Raw genomic sequence first — 24,799 nt, 5'->3', positions numbered from 1 at the left:
GTAATGTTTTGACGTGCAAAGACCTACCTTTCGTTGGTGGAAACCGTGCGGTTGGGTAGACCACACGCAGGTTCCTCTGTGCTGCAGCGCCGGTGATGTCCTTACCGGTACTGGCCGGGAGGTAGAAGGCCGGCTGAAGACCAAGCTCATGGAGACTGGAGTACCATCGCATAACAGAAATGACGGTAAGAATTTCACACATCATGGAAGGGATCCTGATTTTTCTTACCACTATATTAGTAGTATGTGATATTTTTGACATTATTGATAGTAAATTACAAGTGCAGTTTTCAACTTTATTTCGCAGACAGGTCATTTTATTTGATTGTTATCTGATTTGCACACTGATTTGTTACGCCAGCCTTCCTTCTCTTCATTATTTTTACAATTTTGTATTTGTTGATGTTTGCTTTTATTCTTTCATTGAAACAAAATTAACAGGTTTGTGTACCTTGTAGTAGGTTATGTTGGCATATAAATTTTCAGAAAGAAATATTGATGTTTAATTTTTTGCCCCTCCCCCTTAATTAAGGCACTAGAACGCTTCGCCTATTTTGGGGGTTCTAAATTCAAGATGACGTCACGGCGCTCCTGGGCAGAAATGGAAATGCCTCCATATCCAAATTTGCTTAGAATATATTCAGCTACATGTGTGCCAAATTTGGTGCTTTTAGACAAAAGTGCACAATTTTTCAGCTATGCCGCTGGACTATTTAGAGAGAGGGCCTAGATAACTATTACTTTTGTCCAGTCCTCAGAATAAAATATTTTTTATACATATGTGAAAGGAGTTTTTATTTACAATTATTACCACGGTGTCCAAAATGCTCCATTACTTTCCCACTGTCCCCTACCACGAGAAAACAATTTCACTATTAAAATCAAAGAACCCACATATCATAGAAGTGGGAAAATTCGTCTTCCATTGCCCCAAAAGAAGTCAAATCCAGCAAAACTAGTACAATGTAGAATGTAGTATTATGATACTGTTAGACGTAGTATTTTATTTTTCCATACATGTTGTTTGTACCTGCAATTAGCCCTCAGGCATGTATTTCCAACAAAGTTTTATATTTAAAAACTGACCGGAGCACACTGATGATGAGGTTGGTACGGATCCATCTCGGGTTGATGATGTCGAAGTGTCCCGGCGGGTACGGATGCCCCTCCCGGACACCGACGGTGTGGTTCAGGGACCAGTTCAGGACCATCTCGGGGAAAAGCTCGGCAAAGTCTCCGTACACAAATACGCTGAGAAATCCACAAGAAACAGTTACTCAAGCAACTAGAGATGTAAGCTAAAATACAGTAACTCAAGCAATTGGATATGATTTTGCAAACGGTCAGACGTTTCAGGTAGAATCCCCTAGCTTTCGTCAGTGACGCTAGAGAGTTGCCAGAACAAGAGGTTTAAAGTAAGAACTATTGATTGATATGCAAATAAGTGAAGCCTCTAGTGTAACTGACGAAAGGCATTGGGTGGTACCTGAAACGTCTGACTGTTTCCAAAGTCATATCCATGTTGCTTGAGTAACTGTTTTTGGCGTATCTTATTACCTGGATGTCTAATCTTCACTGACGTAACTAGAGATATATTTTGAAAAATGTCAGACGCTTTTCGTTAGAAATCGTACGTCATGTAATTTGTGTAAAAAAAAACCTTTTTGTATCGCATCACGCCCTGGCATAACAACCGACTACAAATTCTTACCGCACAGGCTCATTGGAAAACGCAGCCTGCGTTGAAGATTCCTTGAATTGATTTGAAGACAGTACTAAATCCAACTCTACTCAACAGAGAAGTATTGCGAAACATTCAAATGTTTTCACATATTAGAGTGGGAGTAGAGAGTGGTACAGGTACTGTGTATCCGTACTTATTTCTTGACATTAAAACATTGAAAACATGCATGAAAAAAAATATTCAGGCGACAAGACAAGAAACTTGTGAAACAGTATATGTAATCACAATAATATTGCCTTGCATAAGCATTTTGTAATACTCTTGAAATATAATTTTTTTTCCATACCTGAGTGGTATGTACACTCTGTAAGCTCGGATGGCTTCGATCAGTCTGTGCGCCATCTTGGCGTTCATGCCCACCTCTATGACCAAGGAGACCCGGCCGGGAACTGACGGGCTACCGAACCCACACGACCGGTAGACAGTCCCGGCTGTACCGCTGGTTCCACGGGGGACCTAAGCGACATTCCAAGGATTATTCTTAAGCGTACACAAACCCTGGTATTCACACGGTTCAGAGTTAACAATTTTGATTCAACAAAGAAGTTCTCACGCCTTGAGCTTTCGACCAGTCACTCTCAATTCGTGAGTGAGGCTTGTCACGTGGAGTCTTGACCCGGTGTTGACGTCACACTTCAAGGAAGTCACGTGATAAGCTTCACTGGGTCAATCTACTGAGGAAGACCAGAGTGACAGGTCGAAAGCTCTAGGTGAGATAATTTTGTGTTGGTTGAAAAGTTTTAACTCTAAACATGTAACTATACCAACTCAGGTGAACGTTCATGAAACGCTGGGACCCATAGTGACCAACGGCAATTATGATCTAATTATTAACAGATAGTAAACAAAGCAATGGTATGGAGGTCACGCGTCGAAAGTGTCTGGTCATTCTGCATGAAGAAGGTTGGAGAATCGGTGCAACCAAGGAAGTTTTATTTTAAACCTCCTTGGTGCAACCTGCAGCTGTGATTTAAGTACAAACTGCACAACTTGAAACATTCGTGATGGTTTCAATTTCATGAATACGTGTTTTTGTGGTACGACATAGTTTCGACAGGGAACTGATGTTAGTTTTAGTCATTTACATTTGTGTATTTTTCCAAACCTGTGACTGGTGCAACTCCTCTATATCCTGATAATCCTGCACCTCTGCCGCCCAGGACAGCTGAGTGATCTTCTTCTTCGCCAACTCGTCCATCAGCTGGTTCTTTTCGCTCCAGCTGAGTCCGGTTGGTTGCCTGGGATGGAACTCACCATAAAATCTGCAGATTAAACATCGACAAACGGGCATCATGAGAACGTCACATGTATCAGACGTTAAATGAGAAAACATAAGCCAAAACATTAACAATATTCACACAATGTATGTTCCTTGTCAACATTTGGCTTTGGAGGAAATCTTCTTGCCAGGTTTAATTCATATCTAACTATACTAACTGTTGTCAGCGTGTGAATGCGTCAGAATGGCTCCCTGTCACGTCTGGTGTCCCGCAGGCTCAATTCTTGGGCCTTTTTTTTATTTCTTTTGTACATAAATGATTTACCTTGTATAGTGGAACATTCATCTGTTGCTCTCTTCGCGGACGACTTTAAATGTTTTAGAGAAGTCTGTAGCATGAGTGATTGTTCCAAGCTACAAGATGACATCGCAGCCATGTATACTTGGAGTCTGAGATGGAGGATGTCGTTTCATCCTTCCAAATGCAAGTTGTTACTCCTGACCCGGTCCAAGAGACCAATTCTGTTCACATATCATATATCAGATACTACTATATCATCTGTTGATAGCATGAATGACTTAGGAGTCACTGTACTGCGGGTTTTGTCAAAGCATTGCATACCTAGCTAATACCATTTTTCACACTAAAAATGTGTGCTATAATTAATACATTGTACCTACTTGTCAATCCAGCGGAATGTACCGTCTTTCAGCATCTTCTTCAGAATGGCGTACTCCGCTCCTTCTACGTCGAGTTTGAACACTGCAGAAAAGAACAGTGAAAATTCAATGTGCTGCTCTCCTAGCTTCTAATGCACGCTTGTTTGTGGTTAATATTTAAACATGCTTGTTTGAACATAGCTTGTTTGTGGTTATTTGAACATGTAGAAAAGGACATCATGAACTTAAAACTGTTGTTCTCTAATGATATCACCATCTTACGTACATGTAAAGACTGCATGTACTGTACTAGCAACCTACTGGTAGTACAGTACATGTAAAGACTGCATGTACTGTACTGACATGTACTGTACTAGCAACCTACTGGTAGGTTAGGTGATTTTTAAAGGTAGACAGTGCATGTGGTTGTCCTATTTCATGTTAAGTCTGATGCCAGTGATATTAACTGAGTACAGCTTCTGAAAAAAGTTTCAGCTTTCATCATGCTAAGATTAAGTATAAACTCGTATGATTCAAATTAAACAGCAAGTTCAACAGCAGTCATAGAAAATATGGGCATGTCCTTTACATGAAAGGATTTACGACGATGATTTATTTATTTATTTATGATTACTATTCTTCTACATATATGTTAAAACTTAAGTGATATAAGGTTTGTACGACGTAAGATTGTCATAGTTTGTACGATTGTAAGATTGTAAATACCTAACTTTCGAACCAAAATTATATATTAATCTGTAAATTCCGATATGATTGTAATTTGTATTTCCCTACATACTATTAACAATTTATATTGTAAACAACTTGATCAGAATTCAGCCCTGTACGTATGTCAAGGCTGCGAGATATGTTGTTGATATGTTGATACAAACAAATAAACCAATAAATGAAAATATCACAAATCACACATGGTCTATTTCAAACGTTTGTAACATAAGAGAACCCATAGCCATACCAATGTCATCCTCTACTGCAAAGTTGGCCTGTATCCACCGGGACAGGTCAACCGTTGGCACGGCTCTGCGGTAGGAGAGTTTTCTGAGCCCGCCTGTGTCCGTGTCCTGTTTCTCGTCCTCACTGACGAACAGGGACCCCCCTCCCCACTGCATGTCTACGCCGTTGTTCTTCCCCTTGTCTGGCGACCAGGCCGATTCCGAAAACGCCGTCATCTCTCCTAAAACATGAATTAATTAGAGAAGTAACATTTGCAAAGCAAATGCATAATGTTTACCTTCGGACATGGTCTGCCCTGTTAATTTTTACTCAAACACATTCACATACATGTACTACGAGTATGTGGTGACAGGAGTAGAGCAGACCATGAATTTGCAACATTACGTACCCCAACACCAGTCACCATGGTGACAGACGTCAACAAATCATGTCATTGGTCAGGTCAGAGGTTAGTGCTTGGAACAGAAGAGGAAGAAGAAACGTAGTAAAAACAATATGTTTTCCTTAGGTAAACATAATTATTACCAAAGTTCATCTGTGTTGGTAGCCATCATTGCAAAATGTTGTACTTTATTCCAACACAAAGATTACACAGAGATCAAGTGAATAAGGTCACGTGTCTGTAACCGTAACTCTCGCGAGATCACGTTTTGAAGTGATTGGTCAGTAATTATCCTGATGAAGGCAACAGTGGTCGTTGAAAATTTGATCTCTGTGTAATCTTTTTTTTTTCTTATTACAAAAAACAAATAAGTGCACATTGCCTCCCTTAGCCACATTATACATTATATCTCAATATCCATATTTTATAGTCATCCTTATTATATATTATTAAATGCATTATATATTATCATATATTATCATATGTTACCATCATTATATATTATAAAATACATTATATATTATTATATATTATCATCATGATGTATATGCATATGTACAATACACATACATATACATGCACATATATATCTCTGTGTAATCTTTGTGTTGGAATAGAGTTCAACATTTTACCATAATGATTACTACCGTTCAACATTTTACTATCAATGAATGAACTTAATTGTTCAATAATCGCACATGGTACAATGTATGACAGTAAGACAACAATACTATAAAAGGTAACTATCATTACAAATATTACTACAAATTATCATGAAAGTTCATGTGTTGGTAGTTACATGTTTAAAGTTAAAACTTTTGGTCCCACACAAAAAATTCTCTCACCTAGAGCTTTCGACCAGTCACTCTGGTCTTCCTCAGTAGACCCCTCTGGGAAAAAATTCTCTCCCCTAGAGCTTTTGAACAGTCACTCTGGTCTTCGTCAGTAGACCATAGTGGGTCAGTCTACTGAGGAAGACCAGAGTGACTGGTCGAAAGCTCTAGGTGAGAGAATTTTTTGTGTTGGACCAAAAGTTTTAACTTTAAACATTACTACAAAGTATTATCGATATCCAAAAAGGAGTTCCTCAAGCAACTGGGTATTATTTTGGAATTTCCAGTTGCTTGAGTAACTAGTATTTTTTGGCTACAATACCGTCTGTGTCGGAGACAGCAGTTGGACAGTGCAGCTCGTGGTTTGAGTACGGAGCGAAGTATGGCCGTAACCGTCCGTCCAGTTCGAATGAATGAATGACGTAGTCATGTCCGCCTGGGTACGTTTCTCTGCAATGGTAAACATGTGTGTTTATATAAGACCTGATTATTTAGCACATTTATTTAGATGGTATCTGCAAAAGGTGGTAAAAGACGAGTTAAGAGAACAAGTAGTGCTAATACGTAGTTTGTACTCTTATTAGTGAAAAAACGAGTTAGAGGGATGTTAACTCATTTTTTCACTAGTAAGAGGTTCTATGAATTCTCTTTTAAGTGAAAAAAATTAGTTAGAGGAGTGTTAACTCATTTTTCACTAGTAAGAGGTTCTATGAAATCTCTTATTAGTGAAAAAATGAGTTAGAGGCGTGTTAACTCATTTTTTCACTAGTAAAAGGTTGTATGAATATCTCTTACTAGTGGAAAATTATTTGTTAACACAGGTAAAGAGCTTACCACGTGTATGGAATGAAATAATTATCTACTACACATACTACAATAATAATCCACTACACATTGAAACTGGTAGATACAGCCGGACTCCTCCGAATGATAGGCTCTGTGAACTCTGTAAAAATAATTGTATAGAAGATGAAAAACATTTTATCCTGGAATGCCCATTGTACAGAGATCTACGCATCTCTCTCTTTAACACTATTAAACTGGGCTAGAGAGTTACAAAGTTAACAAACGACGAACTGTTCACATACATAATGTCATCGTCTAAACACCTGGTGATTGAGAAACTCTGTGAATTCGTATACGCATGTCTCAAGAGGAGAGAAGAAACTAGTAAGCTATTGTAAGCTTTAGAGTTAGATGAATTATAGTATACAGTAGATGTTAGTTTTGTTTTGTTTTTCTTCTTATACAATTCCCTATGTACTAGTAACTAGTATCATACAGTATGTTAGGTCACCCAATGCATTTAGCCCAGAAGGCATGAATATGCAATAAACATCATTGTCATTGTCAATAATCTGAACTAAAAAAATGAGATAAATAGCTAGCTCTTTTTATATACCTGGTAACGGCCTCGGGAGATTCCTGGTGATCGACATACCCTTATATCTGTGGTAATACATTAACATCACGAATTTCCCATACACATGGCTCATTGCGCCTAGGGGTAAAATCTCCCTTCCTGCGCTATGCAGCCTGGCAGATTTTACCCCCCCCCCAGGCGCAATGTGTCATGGGAATGGGAAACTCGTGAATATACTGTACTCGTGGCCATCTTGGAATGAAAACAAGTTATAAACAATATAAAAGTCACGTTTACACACACTGTGTTAAGTAGGAGTAGTATGGAACTATTCAGTATCAGTCCGCAACTTCTACGTATACGGTATACACACACATGGCCTTGCTGACGTGACCTAAGTACCCGAGTATTTGATTACGTCATTTGTTGTCATGACGTAACGTTATACGAGCTTTCTGACTCGCTTGCCAACAATGCATGACGTAATCAAGTACTCGGGTACTTAATTAGATCAAGAAGGTTCAGAATGTGTGTGTAGAAGTGGTAGTCTAGACGTCTGGCTTCACCACTTTACCAGAGTCTAAGACTAGCAACGTTAAAACCGCGTTTATGTCATAATCTCGCTACATAAAAGTAGTTTCAAATGTAGGCTACCTGAATAGTTGAACGCTGGAGGCGACATTTGCTCCGCAGTCTAAGAATATTTTCTTTGGACTCTTGACGCCAGTCTTGGTCTTCTGTATCGGGACGTGGCATGTCTTGAACCTGTGTCATTGGAATCGACAAAATCATGTAAACATTGACTATAAGGAGAAATCCGTAAAGATGTTTACTTGCACATTGACAGTTTTAGAGACCTTGTACTATATAAGCACCCAATAAATTCGGCTAACGTAAACTACCAGGCCTCATATTCTATCCCTGACTACCGTGGTGGTAACATGGGCACAGGGCTGACCAAGACTCTTGAAGACACTTTGGGTTTGAAACACATTGACGACAGGTAAGGAATCTATGTGCAATTGTACATATACATATAGAAGTTAGTGACACATAATATAAAGTACAAATGTAATGACAACACTGTCTTGCCAATGTTTGCCTGGTAGTGTGGTAGAGATTGCCTGGCAGTTACTTGTACAGTTCTAACAGCCTACATGTATACTGTTTTGTCATACTACCAAATTGACACCACAGTACACCCCATATTTCTAGAAACACTTATTATTGCCATGTAAATAGTTAAGTTTTTTTATGCGACGTGTAACTCCTCTGTTTTTAAATGATTTATGGTGTAAGTTAAGTGTAAATATGTAGGATTGTGTCTGTAATTGTGATGTTACATGTATTTGTATTGGAACCCTGGAAGAATAACCCATAATGGGCTAAAGGGTATCTCAATAAACTGAAACTGAAACTTACTATTCAAGCTAATTCAGTTGTGAGGTTGACATTTTAGATCTACAATAGATATTAGACACATTGATAAAACTTTGACAGGGCAGTTTGAAAAATTGAAATTTGACCACAAGGTTGGTTTTCCAGGTGAAACTTGTTGCAGATAGTATTTTCTTGATTATGTGACTCAATTACAACTATCCCGATTATGCTGCATGGTTTGATATTGTTACTTTGAAAACCTGTATAGAAAAATAGTTGGTTCTGTGTATGTACCATTCATGTTACAGTTACCTCTTGTGCATTATCAATTTTGGTTGAACCTAAATTATCATTATTTATCATCTGTGTTACATTTGATTTGATTTCTGTATTATGACCAGTACTACTTAATTTCCTGTATTTATTTACTTATATATTATATTAAGGTATAATTTATGTTATATCTGATTCTGACTCTCTGTATTTTTTTAGCTGTTATGATTTTATAATTGTCGGTGTCTTATAAGCCCACATGGGCTGGGCGACGTATGGTCGTAATGACACGTAAATAAACATTCATTCATTCAAACATTCATTATGTTTACCGAAGGAAAACATATTGTTTTTGCTCAGTTTCTTCTTCCTCTTTTTCTTCTTCTCCAAACAGTGACCTCAATGACCTGAACCAATGTTGTCTCTTACCATGGTAACAGGTGTTGGGTTACACCATATTGCAATTTTATAGCAGGAGGGATTTAGACTCCTGTCTGATCATATATATGAGTGTATTTGAGTAAGAATTAACAGAGCAGACCATGCGAAGGTAAACATTATGCATTTGCTTTGCAAATGTTACCTTTCTAGTTCATATTTGAATTTGTTCCAAAGCTTGACAGTTATTATCCTGATATCCCTGCCATTGTTTTTTGGTGGCTGGACCGTCTGGGATAACCGTTTATGTGGTTATGGGGGTCAATTCACTATTCAAGCTGCTGGAGAAGCCACAGTTGGGAGTACTTGTTTATGGCAGGACCCATGGTCCTCATCCCTGTAGTTACTTATTATTTAAACTGTTCTTGTGAGGACGGGTGTAACCAAATATTGTTTATCCATCCTGCAAAATAGACAAGCTTTGTCTGGGGTTAATCTTTGAGCAGATCCCTTTCGGTGGCAAAAAGACAGTATCAAATTCGCCAGACATCAATCTTCGGTCTCATAGGACCATTGCTATGAATAATTAATCATCAATGAGATAAACCTTTATTGTACATTCATGTCCTATCGGGCTGGGTACAGGAGAACAGATGGAAAGGTAGTACACTACTGATACTGATATAACTACATCACCTCTAAAACTACTCTAATACTGAGGTTCGGCTTCTTCTCGTTTTTCTGTGATGTTAAAAATATAATTTGAAATGGGTTGGTTTAATACAGGATAATCAAAGCGCATAATAAAGATAATTTTTTCCAAATTAGTCAGAGATTGGAAGTATGGAAACGTTCTGGTAATATATGTAAAAAAATTATTTCTATCGTTACTATATAAACTACATTCTACGACAAAGTGGACTTCATCTTCTACCTTGCTTAAGCTACAAAAATGGCAAATTCTTTGCTCCAGAGGTGTGCGGTTGTGACTTCCTGTTTGTAATACGCTTTCAACGTTCTTGCACACATTGAGCAAGATGGCCGCCTTTTATACCACTTACATCAACAATTACTACAATGGCGGCCGATCTTGGAAAAAACGTTACGAATCCTAGAAAAGCACTTTGTATTTCCGATTACATTCTTGAAAAAAATAAGATCGACAGATAGGGATTCTGCTTTTTGTAGATTTCGACTGAGGAGATCCAACAAATTTATAATGCTGATTTAACAATGTAAAACTGAAATCCATCAAAACAAGGGCTAGCTGTCTCCAAGAACACCGTCCACCCGTACGTTTACTTGTTAAGAAGGGACAAATATTTCACCCTAAAGCTACATGTAAGGTCGGCGGGTTTTTGATAGGGTCAGTTGGGAAATCAGAAACACAAAATTTCTTTCCTGGGCCTGGGTATTAATGAAACGCAATTTAATTTCGCTTCCTCCTATCAACATAACCAGATTTGAATCAGCCAGAAACTGAAAACCACTTGCATTTGAGTGTTTCTTGGCCACAATTTGCTAACGTTGCTGTTCAATATCGTACAGGGCGCTTACTACGTACAAACAAGATTTAAGTGGTGACCTCCTTACTACGTACCATGTGGGTAGGTCTCTGTAATACTAATAAATCATGCACTTACGACGTGTACACGGCTGGAAGCTAGTTTAGAAGAGCTATTAACAGGTTGGTTAGGGCAGTAACACAATATGCGTCCACTCAAATCAATACTCACTGCGTGACGAACTTTGTCTGATGGCACTTGGACAGCTGAGACTGCAGATCCACGCACGAACAGTTCCCCATCACCCGAAACCTCACCGGACAGGTGTATGGCGTTATGGCCGGCCAACCTTCGAACATGCTGACTTCATACGAGTTGAGGAACATTTGAACCACCATACCCGCGACAAACGACACCAAAACCGGGGCAGCTCGCCTCCTGTTGAAGGTCGACATAGCTGTAGTCCGTATTACAAGGCAAAACACAATCGTCAAAAAAGGGACAAATCGAAAAATTAGATTCCCCTTGTCACCATGCACGATGTCTAGACTAACAACATAATGGACTGTACGATAATTTACAGGGGGGGTATGGTCGGCTTGCAGTGGACACTTACGCTTGTAAGTGTGTTGATTTACACATGACAAATGTCCTTGTCATTTGTAAATCAAAGGTTCTGCAATATTTTTGGGTTTCGTTCAGATATCTATAATATTTCGATACAGATATCTATATCAAGTCATATGTTTCGCGTGCTCCAAGCATACATGTACCTGCATGGCTTGTGTGGTTCGGTTGTGTATTTTGGCACAGTTTTGTTCAAACCAAGGACATTATACACACTCTGTGTATAATGTCCTTGTTCAAACCAAGTCCACGGTCAAACCTGTCCTTTGTTGTCGACACACCTGACAAGACGTGTAAGAAAAGGCTTCATGTTCAGTGTAAGCATTCGATGAACGTGACGTTTGTTGACTAAGGAGTATAGCGCTAGTTCTATTCGTTATACCTGTGGAAAAAGAAAGGAATTACATAAGTTGAATGAACTTCTTATTGACCTCCATGATTTGTTCGAAAATTGACATCGTGTGTGCGTGTGTTTCTGCCTAAATTACTGTCTCCGGTATTGGGCCGAGTTGACCAGAGAGATGGGCCGAGTTGACCAGGTAGATGGGCCGAGTTGTCTGGGCCGAGATGGTAATGGTCCGAGTCGTCCGACATTCGTATTAAACTACACTCTTGTTCAACCACACCAGTTGACCGTTTTTACATACCTCTCTACGTCGTATTTACCGTAGAAATGATTTTTCCTGCTGGGGCATTCTTTCGATCTGATTCCAGTCATGCATGACACTGGTACGTCCCCGGTCTAACCGGTCGGTCCTTTGTTTTGTTGACATGGACACCTGACATGACGTGGAAGAAAAGGCTTCGTGTTCTTGAAAACAGACATTCTCACCGTCAACACGGCAGCTGTACAAAGTACTGTAAAAGTAAGTTACTTGAGTTGATCAAGACTTGGTCTCTGACTTGTTTTTTTACCATTTTCGCATGCGCGAAAATGGTAACTCAGACGAGATTGAGATTGGATGGATGGATCAACGGTTCCACCCTTCAACGGCCATGCAGACATGCTAAGTCACCGCATGTCGCTAGATGTCGTTGTTGCGACGGCCATGCAGACATGCTGAGTTGCCGCATGTCGCTAGATGTCGTTGTTGCGAGTGCACTTTTTACCATTTATGCCTTGGACGTTTGTATACTTTCCATTATGGTTGCTAATTTCAAAATCATAGTTCTATTAATGTTGCATAACAAAGCTGCTGACAAAACAAACTTAATTTGTCTTGAACAATAACTTGATTTTATTATTTGCCAAAAATGTTGATAAAGACATGTCTATAATCACAGTAATCAAGGATTTTAATAAACTGCATAAATTATGTCAATGAGCATTAGCAGTGTGGATTAGTCTAGATGTTCAGATTTCCATTAGCCGGCAGTCCAGAGGGTCACACGTCCGACCAATCAAGGCGCTGCAGGCAAAGCTTATTAAAAGCCTCCTTTTCAGGCGTTCCCGGATCGGTGTTTTTGTGTGTGTGTGTGTTGGGGGGGGGGTGTATTTTCTGACCAAACGTAGATCGCACGCAATAGAAGCTCCGGCCTACATAGCTGTCCGTGGAACTATTGATATTACCTGGGTGCCTAACTTTCACCAACATGTCTTTTGTATTTTAGGAAATTAATTAATTAATGAGTGAGTGTTTAATTAACTTAAATAGGTATTGCATTGTTTGGCAAGGTATTTTCCATTGACAATTTTTAATGGATCAGGTTGATCAAATGATATAATGTAAACAATTATATATGATTAGTAAAAGATGACTTTTGAAGTTCTCTTCGAGTATTATTTTAGGGTTGAATCAGGGTCAACGCGAAAAAAAATCATGATCCGGTGATCGACATCATGCCCCCCCGCACACTTCATGTATTCAGTGTTCTAAATACCCGTCTTCAGTCTGCAATTTGCAGATAGATTTTCAAGATTTCAGGATAAAAATTACACAATCTGCAATTTGAAGAAAAAAAAAAAAACTATGGTCCTCACAACTTCATATTCCCTTTGTTTGACCCGCCCGGCGCCCAAATCCCGCTGCGATTCAAGCCGCGGCGGCTTCCCGAGCCATGCAAATAAACCTAGTCCTGACGCCACAGCCTCCGATTTCCACCGAGCCAGCCCCGAGCGCATGCCGACAGCGAGGGATGTGGCTCAGATTTCCGACGATTTCCTTATTTAGATCATTCGGAAGACTTCGGGTAGCAAACAAAATGGCCGCCATGCACATGATTTTATACTAGTAGCTTCGCTTCTCAACCGAAATGAGGAAGTTTAACCTCATTTGCAGACTTTAGCGGCCATGGAGTTGATTTGGGGAAGTGCTGAGACGCGATTTCGCTACGGCATATGGGATTTTGCCGCGGAGGGAGTTACGTACGCCGGCAAAAACTTGCTTCAGCGATCGGCTCCAGAAAATTTATCTTTATGCTGCCGCTCAAGTCTTCGAAGGTGGTTTAACGAAGTTTATATAAATAATAAAGCCACTTTGCGTAGATCGATCTCCGTTTTCTTGCGATGGTATGAAAATTCAAGTACAGTATATTTTCAAAACGTTTGATATTTCTTTGTTCGTTGCCACATGTTGTTTATTTATCTTATTGTCATGTACAGTTACCAGCGTGAGTCTGAGTCGAGCCATTGTTCTTATGTGGCCGTTAGCACATGTTGTTTAAACAGACAGCAACATTGAAGAAAAGAACCGAGTTAACAGACATCGGCACGTTCCTTGAAGTCAGGTTTCCCGCCGTATTTAAATAAGAAATGTGTGGGCCCGCGGCGTTTTGAAAAGACGCGACGCGCTTTGGAAAGACCCCGCGCCGTGGCTCATTCAAATTCGCTACATTTTTTGCTAAGTTTAATGTCTTCACCCACGATTTTTGACCGTCAATGTTGACGGTAAGGACTTAAATTTTTACCGTCCGACGGGAAAAAATACCGTCAATTGACGGTAAAACGGGCGCTGGCTAAAGCCCTGGTTGAATGTCACGAGGTTTGTAAACTTAGATGTTGGGGACAAAGCCATAGAAGAGATTTTGAATAAAATTATATATATATATATTAACGTTACTTATAATTTAAGTTAAAATGTACTTTTGTGTCTCATTTTTTATTCTGTTAAAAAGACTCTTAAAAGAGAGAAAACAGGTTATAAACTGTTATATACTTGATTTTTGTAATGTTTTAAACTTAAAGAGTTGAAATATAGAAGTGCATGTTCTCTCATTATATACAATGTTTATGAGAACTAGAACCATTTATATAACTTAGGTAAATTGAAATGCTAGGATGGGGAAAATGTTCGTAAAAACTGTAAGCCTGTAAGCGGCGAAAATGGTCAGCTTTTGCAGAAGCACTTGTTTCTTAGTTTGTGTGTTTATGCAGGGGTGGGGTGTGTACTAACAGGGAGGTAAGTGGTTGGGAAACGGCGGCACTCACGAGATCGAGGCTCGTTTCACGCGCAAGGGGCGACGGGTAGACTTCCTGGCGGCAAAGTCAAATTTTCTCCTGCTCTACATAACATGTCTCAGCGAGTTTTTGAGTTGTGATGGTTAATTTCTTAGAAATTATTTGACATATCATTGCTAAGATATGTAAATATTTATGCCAAACTTATACTTTTCAATTAAATTTCTTGGTACTGGGATTATTTTCAGAAAATTAGTGACACGCTGTTCTTCTATTTGATGACTTTATTTGCGTGCACAGTATGACCGGGCACAATACCATGCCTCTAGATAAAAGGGAAGGATAACAGCATTTCCTACTAGGTACAATAAAAACACACATGTATTTGAAAAAGTCGGGATATATGGAATGTATTCTGACGAATATAAGATTTCTAGTCTCCTAAATGTACATTTCACTGGTCCCAAAATCTTCAAAAGCTATGAAAAGCTTTCGGCAATTTACACCGTAACACTGGGTCAAACAGACAATTCAATTTTCGGTAAACTTAGGCCATGTTGATTTGATTATATGGATGACATCCTCTGGGAACCCCAAAACTGATGCGTGCGTGCGAATAAAAAAAGTTTTGCAAAAACAAAAGTTGCTTTCACTGTGATATCTACGTGGTCATGAAGGTTGAACAAATGGCACAGAATATGTTATGGCGAATAATCTACTCTTCGAATTCATTTCTTTACATTTTTGTCTTTTTTCCTTTGATTTTGGCATTCTACGACATTGGTATCTAATGGTATCTGGTTTCTAAATGTTTTCCTTGCAACTTATGGTATATTTTTTGCTCATTTAGCAACTGTTTTGCACTCTTTACAGTATGGTTGAAAACTTTTTTTTTTTGTGGAAACGGCCGAAAATTCATGCGCGCGCGGATGTCATCCATATAATCAAATCAACATGGCCTTAACAAAGTCCAAGTGCCTTCTATATACACATCTCAACCTTGTACGTAAAAAAGCTTTGCATAGTATACCAACATACATGGTAGAAATCCTTCTTAGTCAACTAAATTTTACTTTGCTTAGAGAAGAATCAAGCTTCATTTTACACCGTAAAAACATTTGGAAAAGCATATAAATGTTGGGAAAAAGGGGGGAACTATAATAATTCGACTAAAATACACTCGCTTATTTGGTGAGTGGCACAGACAGGCTCTTATTTCTATATATTGACATGCAATAATTAATCCGGACTCATCACTAATAATCATAGTAGTCATCATCGTTGTTTCTCCAGGTATCTAGAATGCCGGAGATGACGGTATCAGGATCGGCTGGTGACGTTTCAGCATCTTCTGATGACGTTTCAGCATCTTCTGATGACGTTTCATCACCTCTTGCAATTGGTGACGTTTCAGCATCAGCACCAGCTGGTAAAGCACCACCAACATCCGGGCCACTCTCCGTTGGAGCATCGGTGCTTCTCTCATCAGATCTGTCGGTATTTTCCGGCTCCTCCTCGGCACCGTGCCGACCGCCTCCGGAGGATGCCGAAGACGTTCCGTGGTGGTGTCGACGAGGATGCTCGGATGGCGGCTCTGTTTGATCATCGTCCTCTTCAACTGGTATCCTTATCGTGTCCCTAACTCTGTCTGTTTCAACCCCTACTCTACCAGCTGATGAGCCGCTGGATACCGCACTCGCCCCGTCACTATAGCTGGCATTGGTGCCTCTGGAGCCGAAGAACCTCGGCCTGTCTGGCCGGGACTCTGCTCTTGACCCTCCCGCCGATCCAGATGAACCGCTAGAGCCCAGGACACGGGCGTCTGTTTCAACAGGGTCTTCATCTACAAGAATTCAGAACATACGCTATTTCACCCATCCGCTAGTGCGTAGTCATTGAACGGTGCTTACTTCATCTACGTTCTGAATACAAATTTACAACGATTTTAACAACGTTATATTTAAGATTAGAGGGGTTGAGGGGTTGGATTCTTTAGGATTGGGAATCTAGAATTATCAACTGGTATAAGTATGAAGTGATTCAGTTTGTACAGTGGCCTTTCGAAGGCGATCATCAAAATCATTTTTCAAACAATCATCATTTCCTATTTTTCAAATCAACAAAGGTTTGGGAATGTGCATATGAATACAAATTTGTATATCAGGACATGTGGAAATATTTAAATTTGATGGAAGGGAGTGGTGCTGTATCTTATGACCTATCCCCATGTTAATGATAATGAATCATAACATCATTTTAGTTTCATAGAGTGTTATTTTGTTTAGGTCTGGAAGAATTAGATTAGTCGTAAGACGTGATTTTATTGGGATCTAGAGGGGTGGACTCTATTGGGGTTTTAATGGGGGTTTATTAATGATTTAGTGGGTGGTTTGGGTAGTTGTGAGAAAGGTATATTAACCTTCAACACAGTGTTCGAACAGGACCGTTGCGGAGCGGCCGGTGGTTTTCCCGCGGGGGCAGTCTAGGCAGGTCTTCTGACCGGGCAGGGTCTGGAAGGCGCCCGGGGGACATGCTCGGCACGGCGCGTACCCTGTACGGGAGTAGTACCCCGGTTGGCATTGCGCTGCGGAGAAAACAAGAGACAACGTGAAACTTAGACAATACCGAAGATGTATACGTAGTGCTTTGTCTTAAAGAGCCATGTACAAGTGTGGATTGTATATCTTTTATAAAACACAGAAAAACGTTATGTATACAAAATGTCGGTAGAAAAGCCATTACAGAACAATATGTGTACGTATCTGCATAAGACATTGAATTTTCGAGGAAAACGTCTGTATATCATAAATTCTGTGTTCGCGTATACAAAATCAATGGTAAATACTAAATAAAACTGAATCAGCCAAAAAAAGGAGAATTGTGCTAGACTCATGAAGACTGTAGACCGATCCTGAAACTCCGCCGAAACATAAAAATGCAAATATTTGACGGACCTCTCTCATTGGTCGAACCGATACTTGCCGACATTCTCATTGGTTGAACTAATTGTGATGGACATTCAGGATCGGTCTATTTGTACACAATACTTACTGAGGCATGGCTGGGAGTTACAGGTCTCGGTCTCGGAGTCCTGACCGGGGCAGGTCTGGCCGTTGTTCCTGGGGGTGGGGTTACTGCAGGTTCGGCGGCGGACCCGCTGTCCTGACCCGCACGACTTACTGCACGGCGCCCAGGATCCCCAGCACGCCCAGTTCCCGTGAACAGCAGTGCCTAACAAAACAAACAACGCAGAAAAAAATCACGATAAGGACACCTTCTTTATATTTTCAAACAATTATCATTTTCTAAGTGTACCCATGTGTTATGACACAAGCATTCATAGCCTTAGAAAAACATCCTATACTTCACAGCGTGTACATGTCTGCCAGACGTTTTTTCTGTCTTACTATACACCTTTTACTCATATTTCCTTGGCGTTGTAACATAAATCAAGGAACTTAAATCACAAATATTCAATTCACAAAGCTAAGGAAATATGAGTAAAATGTGAAATACAGAAGAGAACAGAAACGTCTGTAGTTGTCTGAGGAACATCCAATTATTTAAGGTGTACAAGTACTACAGTGATGTAGGTGAAGGTTAAACACCCAGGTAATAAGATACGCCCCAAAAAACAGTTACTCATCAAGTAACTGGATATGATTTTGGAAACGGTCAGTGTCCCTGATGAAAGGTAGTGGATGCTGTCTGAAACGCCTGACCGTTTCCAAAACAATATCTTGTTGCTTGAGAAACTGGCTTTTTAGCGTACTAGTGCTGTACTTACCGACGTTGTCAACCTGTGTTCCCAGCTCGCAGGAGACGCCGTAAGTTCCCGCCTTGCAGACGCAGACACATTCGGTGCCGATCATGATGGCCTGGCCGTTGTTCTGACAGGCGTTACACTTGCAGGAGTGGTAGAAGTGCAGGTACTCCACCAGAGCCTTCTCCATGTTACGTCGCTTGATGTCCGCGTAGGGGATGCCGACCACCAGCTCAGAAATGGGCGTGATCTATAAGAATGAATGAAGATCTTTATTGTACGCAAATACCCACTGGGTTCAGTACAGGTAACAGGGAAGACGTCACAGTTTGCAATGAATATATACAATGTACAAGCTAGTGCTAATTCTATGTACTATGGAATATAGTCTAATAATTACGATAATTTGGCTTCTTCTCGCTTCTTAGTAACGATGTAGATATAAGTACAGATTGTTTTATAATCGAAGGTTTGTCTAAAGCCATTAGAAATATGAACTTATTTGTGTTGCTAAGATGTATGAAATGGGGAAACATACACTGCAATAGTTTTTAAAGCTCAGCTCTCTCTTCGTTGTGTAAACTACATTTTAATACAAAGTGTTCCTCATCCTCTATCCTATTCAGATTACAATGCCTACATATTCGTTGTTCCAGGGGAGCGCGGTTATGGCGTCCGGTTAAGGAATAGCAAAATCTGTGTATCCGTCTTCAGGGCAACAATAATGACTTATTCCTGTTCGTACTGCAGCTAGATGTCGCTGCTGAAATATCACAAATGAATTCGGTACAAACGAAGAGCGTTATCACAAAATATAAAAAAAATTTAAAAAATTAAAAAAAATAAAAACGAAATAAAATAAAAAATAAATTAAAATTAAAAAAATAAGTAAAATAAATAAATAAAAATAATAAATAAAAAATTTAAAAAAAACATAACGTGTTTGTCAGTCGTACCTCGTAGCTGATGATGGCGGGGTTCCGCTTGACGTCCTGGATCCACGCCTCGTACTTCTGCGGGTTCGGTCCGTTGGCGAAGGCCAGCTGGCCGGCAGATTCAGAGGAGCCGCCCTTCACGTGGGAGAAGGACTCGGACGCCGACAGCGTGAAACTTCCTGTAGAATGGGGATAATCAAATATGAGATACTGCATCATGGTCGCGTATTTTTAAGTGGTCATCCTGTTCTTCTAAAAGCCGCTGGGGCCGTGTAGCGTAACTGTAGACTCAGAACAAAGAGGTCCCAGGTTCGAGTCCTGACATGCCACCGATTTTGTGCCCTTGCAATTGGAAAAGGCACTTAACGTGACTTTCCTTACTAACTTGAGTGAAAATGAGTATTGTCCTGTCCCTGCGTTAGTAGCGGCATGAAATAAGTTTAACTTGAGTGTGAATTGTTAAATAAAAAAAGCCACTGACAGCGCTAGCGAGTTTGCTTTAACACAGGCTAGATCGAGGCATAATGTGTGCACTGCAGTGGATGGCAATCAGCACCAAGGACAGGCCTACATTCCATTTTCTATCATGATAGCTTTTCCGTAATCCCGTCAAGTATCACCAAAATAGGGATATTCCTAACAAGTATCATTACATTTGGGATATTCATGACAGGTATCAATAAATTTGGGATATTCCTGGCAGATATGAAGAACTTTGGGATATTTTGTGTGACAATGACATTGACAATGACAATGACTTTATTTGCAAAAAGCAGACTTACATAGTTAAGTCTGAAGTATTATGCTAATTTACATCTGACATCTTTAAAATCTATCACAATTTAAAAAATAACAGCTATCAATAAAGGATTTTTGAATCATATTGCTATATTTTTAAAATCGTTATTTTTTTTAATCGTGTCCTATAACAAACGGATTATGACGGATTGATTTTTTTAAATTCCAACATGTAATCACAAGACGTGGTGACGGCACACTCAAGTTTTTTCAACTTATATTAATGCCGCCACCAACACAGGGGACAAATACATGACAGGACAATACTCATTTACACCTGAGCTAAGTGAGGAAAGCCGTGTAAAGTGCCTTTCCCAAGGGCACAAGATCGGTGGCATGTCAGGACTCGAACCCGGGACTCTAAATTCCGAGTCGCGCACTCAGCCGCTACGCCACACGACCCCACGATGGATTGATGGGACTGAGTGGGATTGAGTTTTCATGGACAACATGCATGGGTCTCTTACCGCTGTTCCTCTGGGAAAGCGCGTTCTCTTTACACCTGCTGCCGCTGCTGCTGCCGGAGAAACTGAAGAATGAGGCCTTAGCTTCGGCACTCAGGCACGATTTCTGTTCCTCCTCGGTCAGACCTGAAACAAACACGTTGATTTTCAATAAATAATATCATAAAACGCACATCATTTATTTTTGTACGATTACAGTGTGCAAATCTAATACATGTACTCAGACTAAGGGAAAATAAGCTTAAGTAGTCATTATGAGTATTAAATCGATATTATCATGTAAGATATTTGCGCCAAACTGTAAATATAGATAATTGAAATTTTCTCATTTAGATTGTCATTTTCAATAACTTCCAACATCTTAGCGTCACTATTTCGCTTTTCCTGCGACTCAGTGCAGCGCGAGAATAAGTTGTGCCAGGCCCGCTGTATTTTTAGGAGGCTCCTAAAAAGAATGTAAACAAACAGCGGTTTTCTTTCGGGTATCTTCGGCAGCTTCCAAAACATTTTTGCGGCGCAACAACGTTGATCTTTTACTCCCCAAATGTGATTATGAACTTAGGCTTATAGCACAAGAAAATTTGTAAAACTACGATGTTTAAAAAAGTGCAAATTTTACACAATATCGCTTTAATGAAGCTGTGTATTACTAGTTGTTATTACGCTATGTCTGTATAAATTAGAACATGTGCTAGAGTAACATATACTCACCAGAGTGTGACAGGTCGGCTCTACTGTACCGGTACACGTACTCATACTGTCCGCCCAGACTCCCAGAGGAAAAGTAGTGCGTGCCGAAGTCTTCAATAAGGAAACTGAAATATATAATGGCAAAATACCGAAACTTAAAAAAAATATTGTGTTACAATGTGGCACTCTTTTTCTTAAGTTTTATTTACTAACTGCGTGTCTGAACCTTATAATGTTGAGACTAAATTGCTATAGAAAAGAGCAGGCAAAACACAGAATACTTGCAAGAGGCCTGTAAGATCAAGCATCATCAAGGTCTTTATGTATCTTTTTTGATAGGCAACACAACCGATATAGAGCTGATAGTTCTAAAATCGAAATCATTCGAGGGATTCGAACCCTGTACCTGTAGTCCAGGTAGTTGTAGTACACAGGTAGGTCCTTCATGCGCCGTAGGAAGATGTCGGATGGGTTCAGGTCGCTTCTGCGCATTTTGAACTGGGCCAGCTCAACTGTGTTCATTACTGTGGATTCAAAATGTAAATAAGTGCCATGAACTTCCTAACAAAGGAATGGTTAACACAGATTTAAGGGACGCACGATGAAAACAAGAAATTTTAGATTTAAGACTTTCGTGAAGCTAGTGGGTTTTTTTCGTGACCAAGTTCACAGAGCTCCGGGAAGTGTTTTGGGTTTTCGAGAATGCATTGGAACGGTGGAGGGGATGTAATTCAATCCGGTATTACACCACGACCTGAATTCCTCCATACACTCACTTACTACCACCCGGTTGGTGCTGGGTCACCTTCAGGATTCCACGTCCCTATCAATCAACTGTCAAAATCACTTCCCAACCACCATGCAACCGAAGGAATTAGAGCAGACAGCTAAAGAGAAGCAAGCCCACAACTCAGTCAAAATTTAACAAGTAATATCATTTAGCCAGGAGACGTCAACCAATCAGAAGGCTCCATTTCCCAATCCTTTTTTTTTCCATTTATTTTTTCGTAACCTCAAAAGTGGTCGGTTATTCTAATAACCGACTACTTTTGGGACCGTAACATTATATACATGTAGGGGACAGGACACTAACAGTAGTATTAAGATTTGTAGTATTCATCTATCAAAAACGTATTATAGCTTAATTTGAATAATTTATCTGAAAATGCAACAGATATGAATGAAAGTATCTGCTTACCTTTAAAGTATTTGGAGTCTATTTTCTGCGCGGACTCGATGACTTCGTGCGTCATGCGGGACTGGCTGTGCGACACGCCGCCGCTCGCCTTGATCACGAAGAAGCTGCCCGACCCGCCCACCTTGACGTTCCGCTGGGAGTTGCTCCTCGTCTCGCGGTAGTATTCCTCCGCGCTGTTGTACGCCGTGGTGGCGAAGGAGTTGTCAGCCAGAACCTAACGATAAAAATGACTCTGTATCAATACGCTATGGGCCTGTGTAGGTTCGTGCCAAAAATGGACGGATTTTGCTATTGTAATCTTAATGAACCACCTCCATTTACTCATTTATTTGTATTTGTACAATAAAGAAATTTCGCAAACACGATGTTTCTCTGCATCAGCACGTCGGCAGAACGTACTGCACCTGCGAGAAACTCGCAATGTATTGTAGTAGTAGTAGTAGTAGTAGTAAGCCTTTATTTAAACTCGAAAGCTTGTTCGGTACATACATCTGACCGCTTTTCAACAAGGTCGAGGGTGAGGGAGGGGTCACGGATTACAAATCAAACGAAAATATAATACAAAATCAAACCAAAATACAAATCAAAATATAATACAAAAATAAATAGTAAATCATCAGTCCGTTATCAGTCAAGTTCCTTATCATACTTCGGTAGAACTTCTCATGTAATGCAGTATTCGTGCATGTAAGCTAAGGTTAAAATCCCGATTGTAGTTTCCAAATGTTAAGTCGGAAAAAATATCGTCTGCAATAGGCAAAGTCCTGATGCAAGGTTGACCAAAAATCCAACGAAAACCGTGAAAAAAATCAGGGTTTCGCGCAGGTGCAGTACGTTCTGCCGACGTGCTTGTTTCTCCACATCATGGGCTGATAGAATTACGCCATAGACACGGGACTGTAAACGCAAAATGAAATGAAATGAAATAAAATGTTAGGCCTGTAGGCTTACCTGGAAGCGGTAGTTCTGTAGGTTTTCGGGCAGGCGGAAGCTCTTGCCGTGGTCCCCGCTGTAGACAGTGTTACACGTGCCTCCGTACAGCCTGTTCTCCAGAACCTTCCCAGCAACCTCTCCGGTCAGGATGTTATACCTGTCGCCATGGAAACATGACGTCAGCAACGGAGCATAGCAGTAGCATTCCAATACTAGTATACAGAATATTACTCCTAGCCTTCTTTTTGTGTGGCCCGCTGCAAGGGACATAAATATTTCGACCTTTATTTTCTAGCTCCATGATCTGACAACTGAGTGATGAAACACAATCAGTTTTCCAACATTGACATTGGAAATGAAAGTGTCTTCATTATGCAAGTTTTACTTTGTTGGATCACTAGAGATCGCCAAAGTCTAAAAAAAAGGAAAGGAAAATATAATCCCTACCTACCGGCCCTATTTTTTTCAGGACTGACCCTATTCCCTATGTTTTCTATATCTATCTACTTTTGCCAAAGAACATTACCTATCCCCCCCTATCGTCCTTCTCCCTGTCTAGCCTTCTTGGGAGTTCGAATTCCCTTTTTACCCTACCACCAGAACTTTAGTTGAAACTCACCCGCTGCCAGCGAACTCGATGTTGGGGATAGCGTCGAAGTCCTGCCCGTCGCACACGTCAAAGATCTGTTCACACCGCCGCTCGTCGGAGAAGTCTCCGCAGTCGTTATCGCCGTTACACGTCTGGAGCTCCGGGATGCACCGCTCTGGTGGCAGGGAGGAGGGGTGGAGAGTTAACAGGTTTCGTTCATGGTGCACTTCAACAATGTGTTCCTAGGGGGCGCTATATGCAGTAGTAATAGACTGGTTTAATAGTTCTCAGCAAAAGACATACATCCCTCCTGGCAGCCTTATTGGAGGGCTGAATTGTGAGGCAATTTACTTAAGTATTCATGGTGCACTTCAACAATGTGTTCCTAGGGGGCGCTATAAGCAGTAGTAATAGACTGGTTTAATAGTTCTCAGCAAAAGGCATACATCCCTCCTGGCAGCCTTATTGGAGGGCTGAATTGTGAGGCTATTTGCATAAGTATTCACGGTGCACTTCAACAATGTGTTCCTAGGGGGCACTATATGCAGTAGTAATAGACTGGTTTGATAGTTCTCAGCAAAAGACATACATCCCTCCTGGCAGCCTTATTGGAGGGCTGAATTGTGAGGCAATTTACTTAAGTATTCATGGTGCACTTCAACAATGTGTTCCTAGGGGGCGCTATAAGCAGTG

At 40.3% G+C, this 24,799-nt stretch overlaps 2 protein-coding genes across 2 annotated transcripts in view; both read right to left on the bottom strand.

The window, feature by feature from the left end:
* The window catches only part of LOC109475983, a 32,416-nt gene that overhangs the window by 1,422 nt on the left and 6,195 nt on the right, over positions 1–24,799 (bottom strand). Inside the window, exons 2-10 of the mRNA XM_019776791.1 lie at positions 10,944–11,169; positions 7,831–7,941; positions 6,136–6,263; positions 4,600–4,818; positions 3,645–3,726; positions 2,850–3,006; positions 2,031–2,200; positions 1,087–1,251; positions 28–155 (exon numbers count right to left, since the gene is read on the bottom strand). Of these exons, the coding sequence (XP_019632350.1) occupies positions 28–155; positions 1,087–1,251; positions 2,031–2,200; positions 2,850–3,006; positions 3,645–3,726; positions 4,600–4,818; positions 6,136–6,263; positions 7,831–7,941; positions 10,944–11,167 (1,384 nt within the window). The 5' untranslated portion in view covers positions 11,168–11,169. The remainder of the gene's footprint in view (positions 1–27; positions 156–1,086; positions 1,252–2,030; positions 2,201–2,849; positions 3,007–3,644; positions 3,727–4,599; positions 4,819–6,135; positions 6,264–7,830; positions 7,942–10,943; positions 11,170–24,799) is intronic.
* LOC109476028 (complement component C6-like) overlaps positions 15,006–24,799 on the bottom strand; it is a 14,274-nt gene continuing 4,480 nt past the window's right edge. Inside the window, exons 5-15 of the mRNA XM_019776840.1 lie at positions 24,137–24,281; positions 23,536–23,674; positions 22,585–22,798; positions 21,793–21,910; positions 21,408–21,511; positions 20,700–20,822; positions 19,456–19,613; positions 18,524–18,749; positions 17,788–17,967; positions 17,156–17,320; positions 15,006–16,579 (exon numbers count right to left, since the gene is read on the bottom strand). Coding sequence (XP_019632399.1) covers positions 15,993–16,579; positions 17,156–17,320; positions 17,788–17,967; positions 18,524–18,749; positions 19,456–19,613; positions 20,700–20,822; positions 21,408–21,511; positions 21,793–21,910; positions 22,585–22,798; positions 23,536–23,674; positions 24,137–24,281 — 2,159 coding nt within the window. The 3' untranslated portion in view covers positions 15,006–15,992. The remainder of the gene's footprint in view (positions 16,580–17,155; positions 17,321–17,787; positions 17,968–18,523; positions 18,750–19,455; positions 19,614–20,699; positions 20,823–21,407; positions 21,512–21,792; positions 21,911–22,584; positions 22,799–23,535; positions 23,675–24,136; positions 24,282–24,799) is intronic.

This window comes from Branchiostoma belcheri, unplaced genomic scaffold (genome assembly GCF_001625305.1).
Source record: "Branchiostoma belcheri isolate BF01 breed outbred unplaced genomic scaffold, Haploidv18h27 scaffold36, whole genome shotgun sequence".
NCBI classification, from domain to species: domain Eukaryota; kingdom Metazoa; phylum Chordata; class Leptocardii; order Amphioxiformes; family Branchiostomatidae; genus Branchiostoma; species Branchiostoma belcheri.
This window is presented reverse-complemented; position numbering and strand designations above follow the sequence as displayed.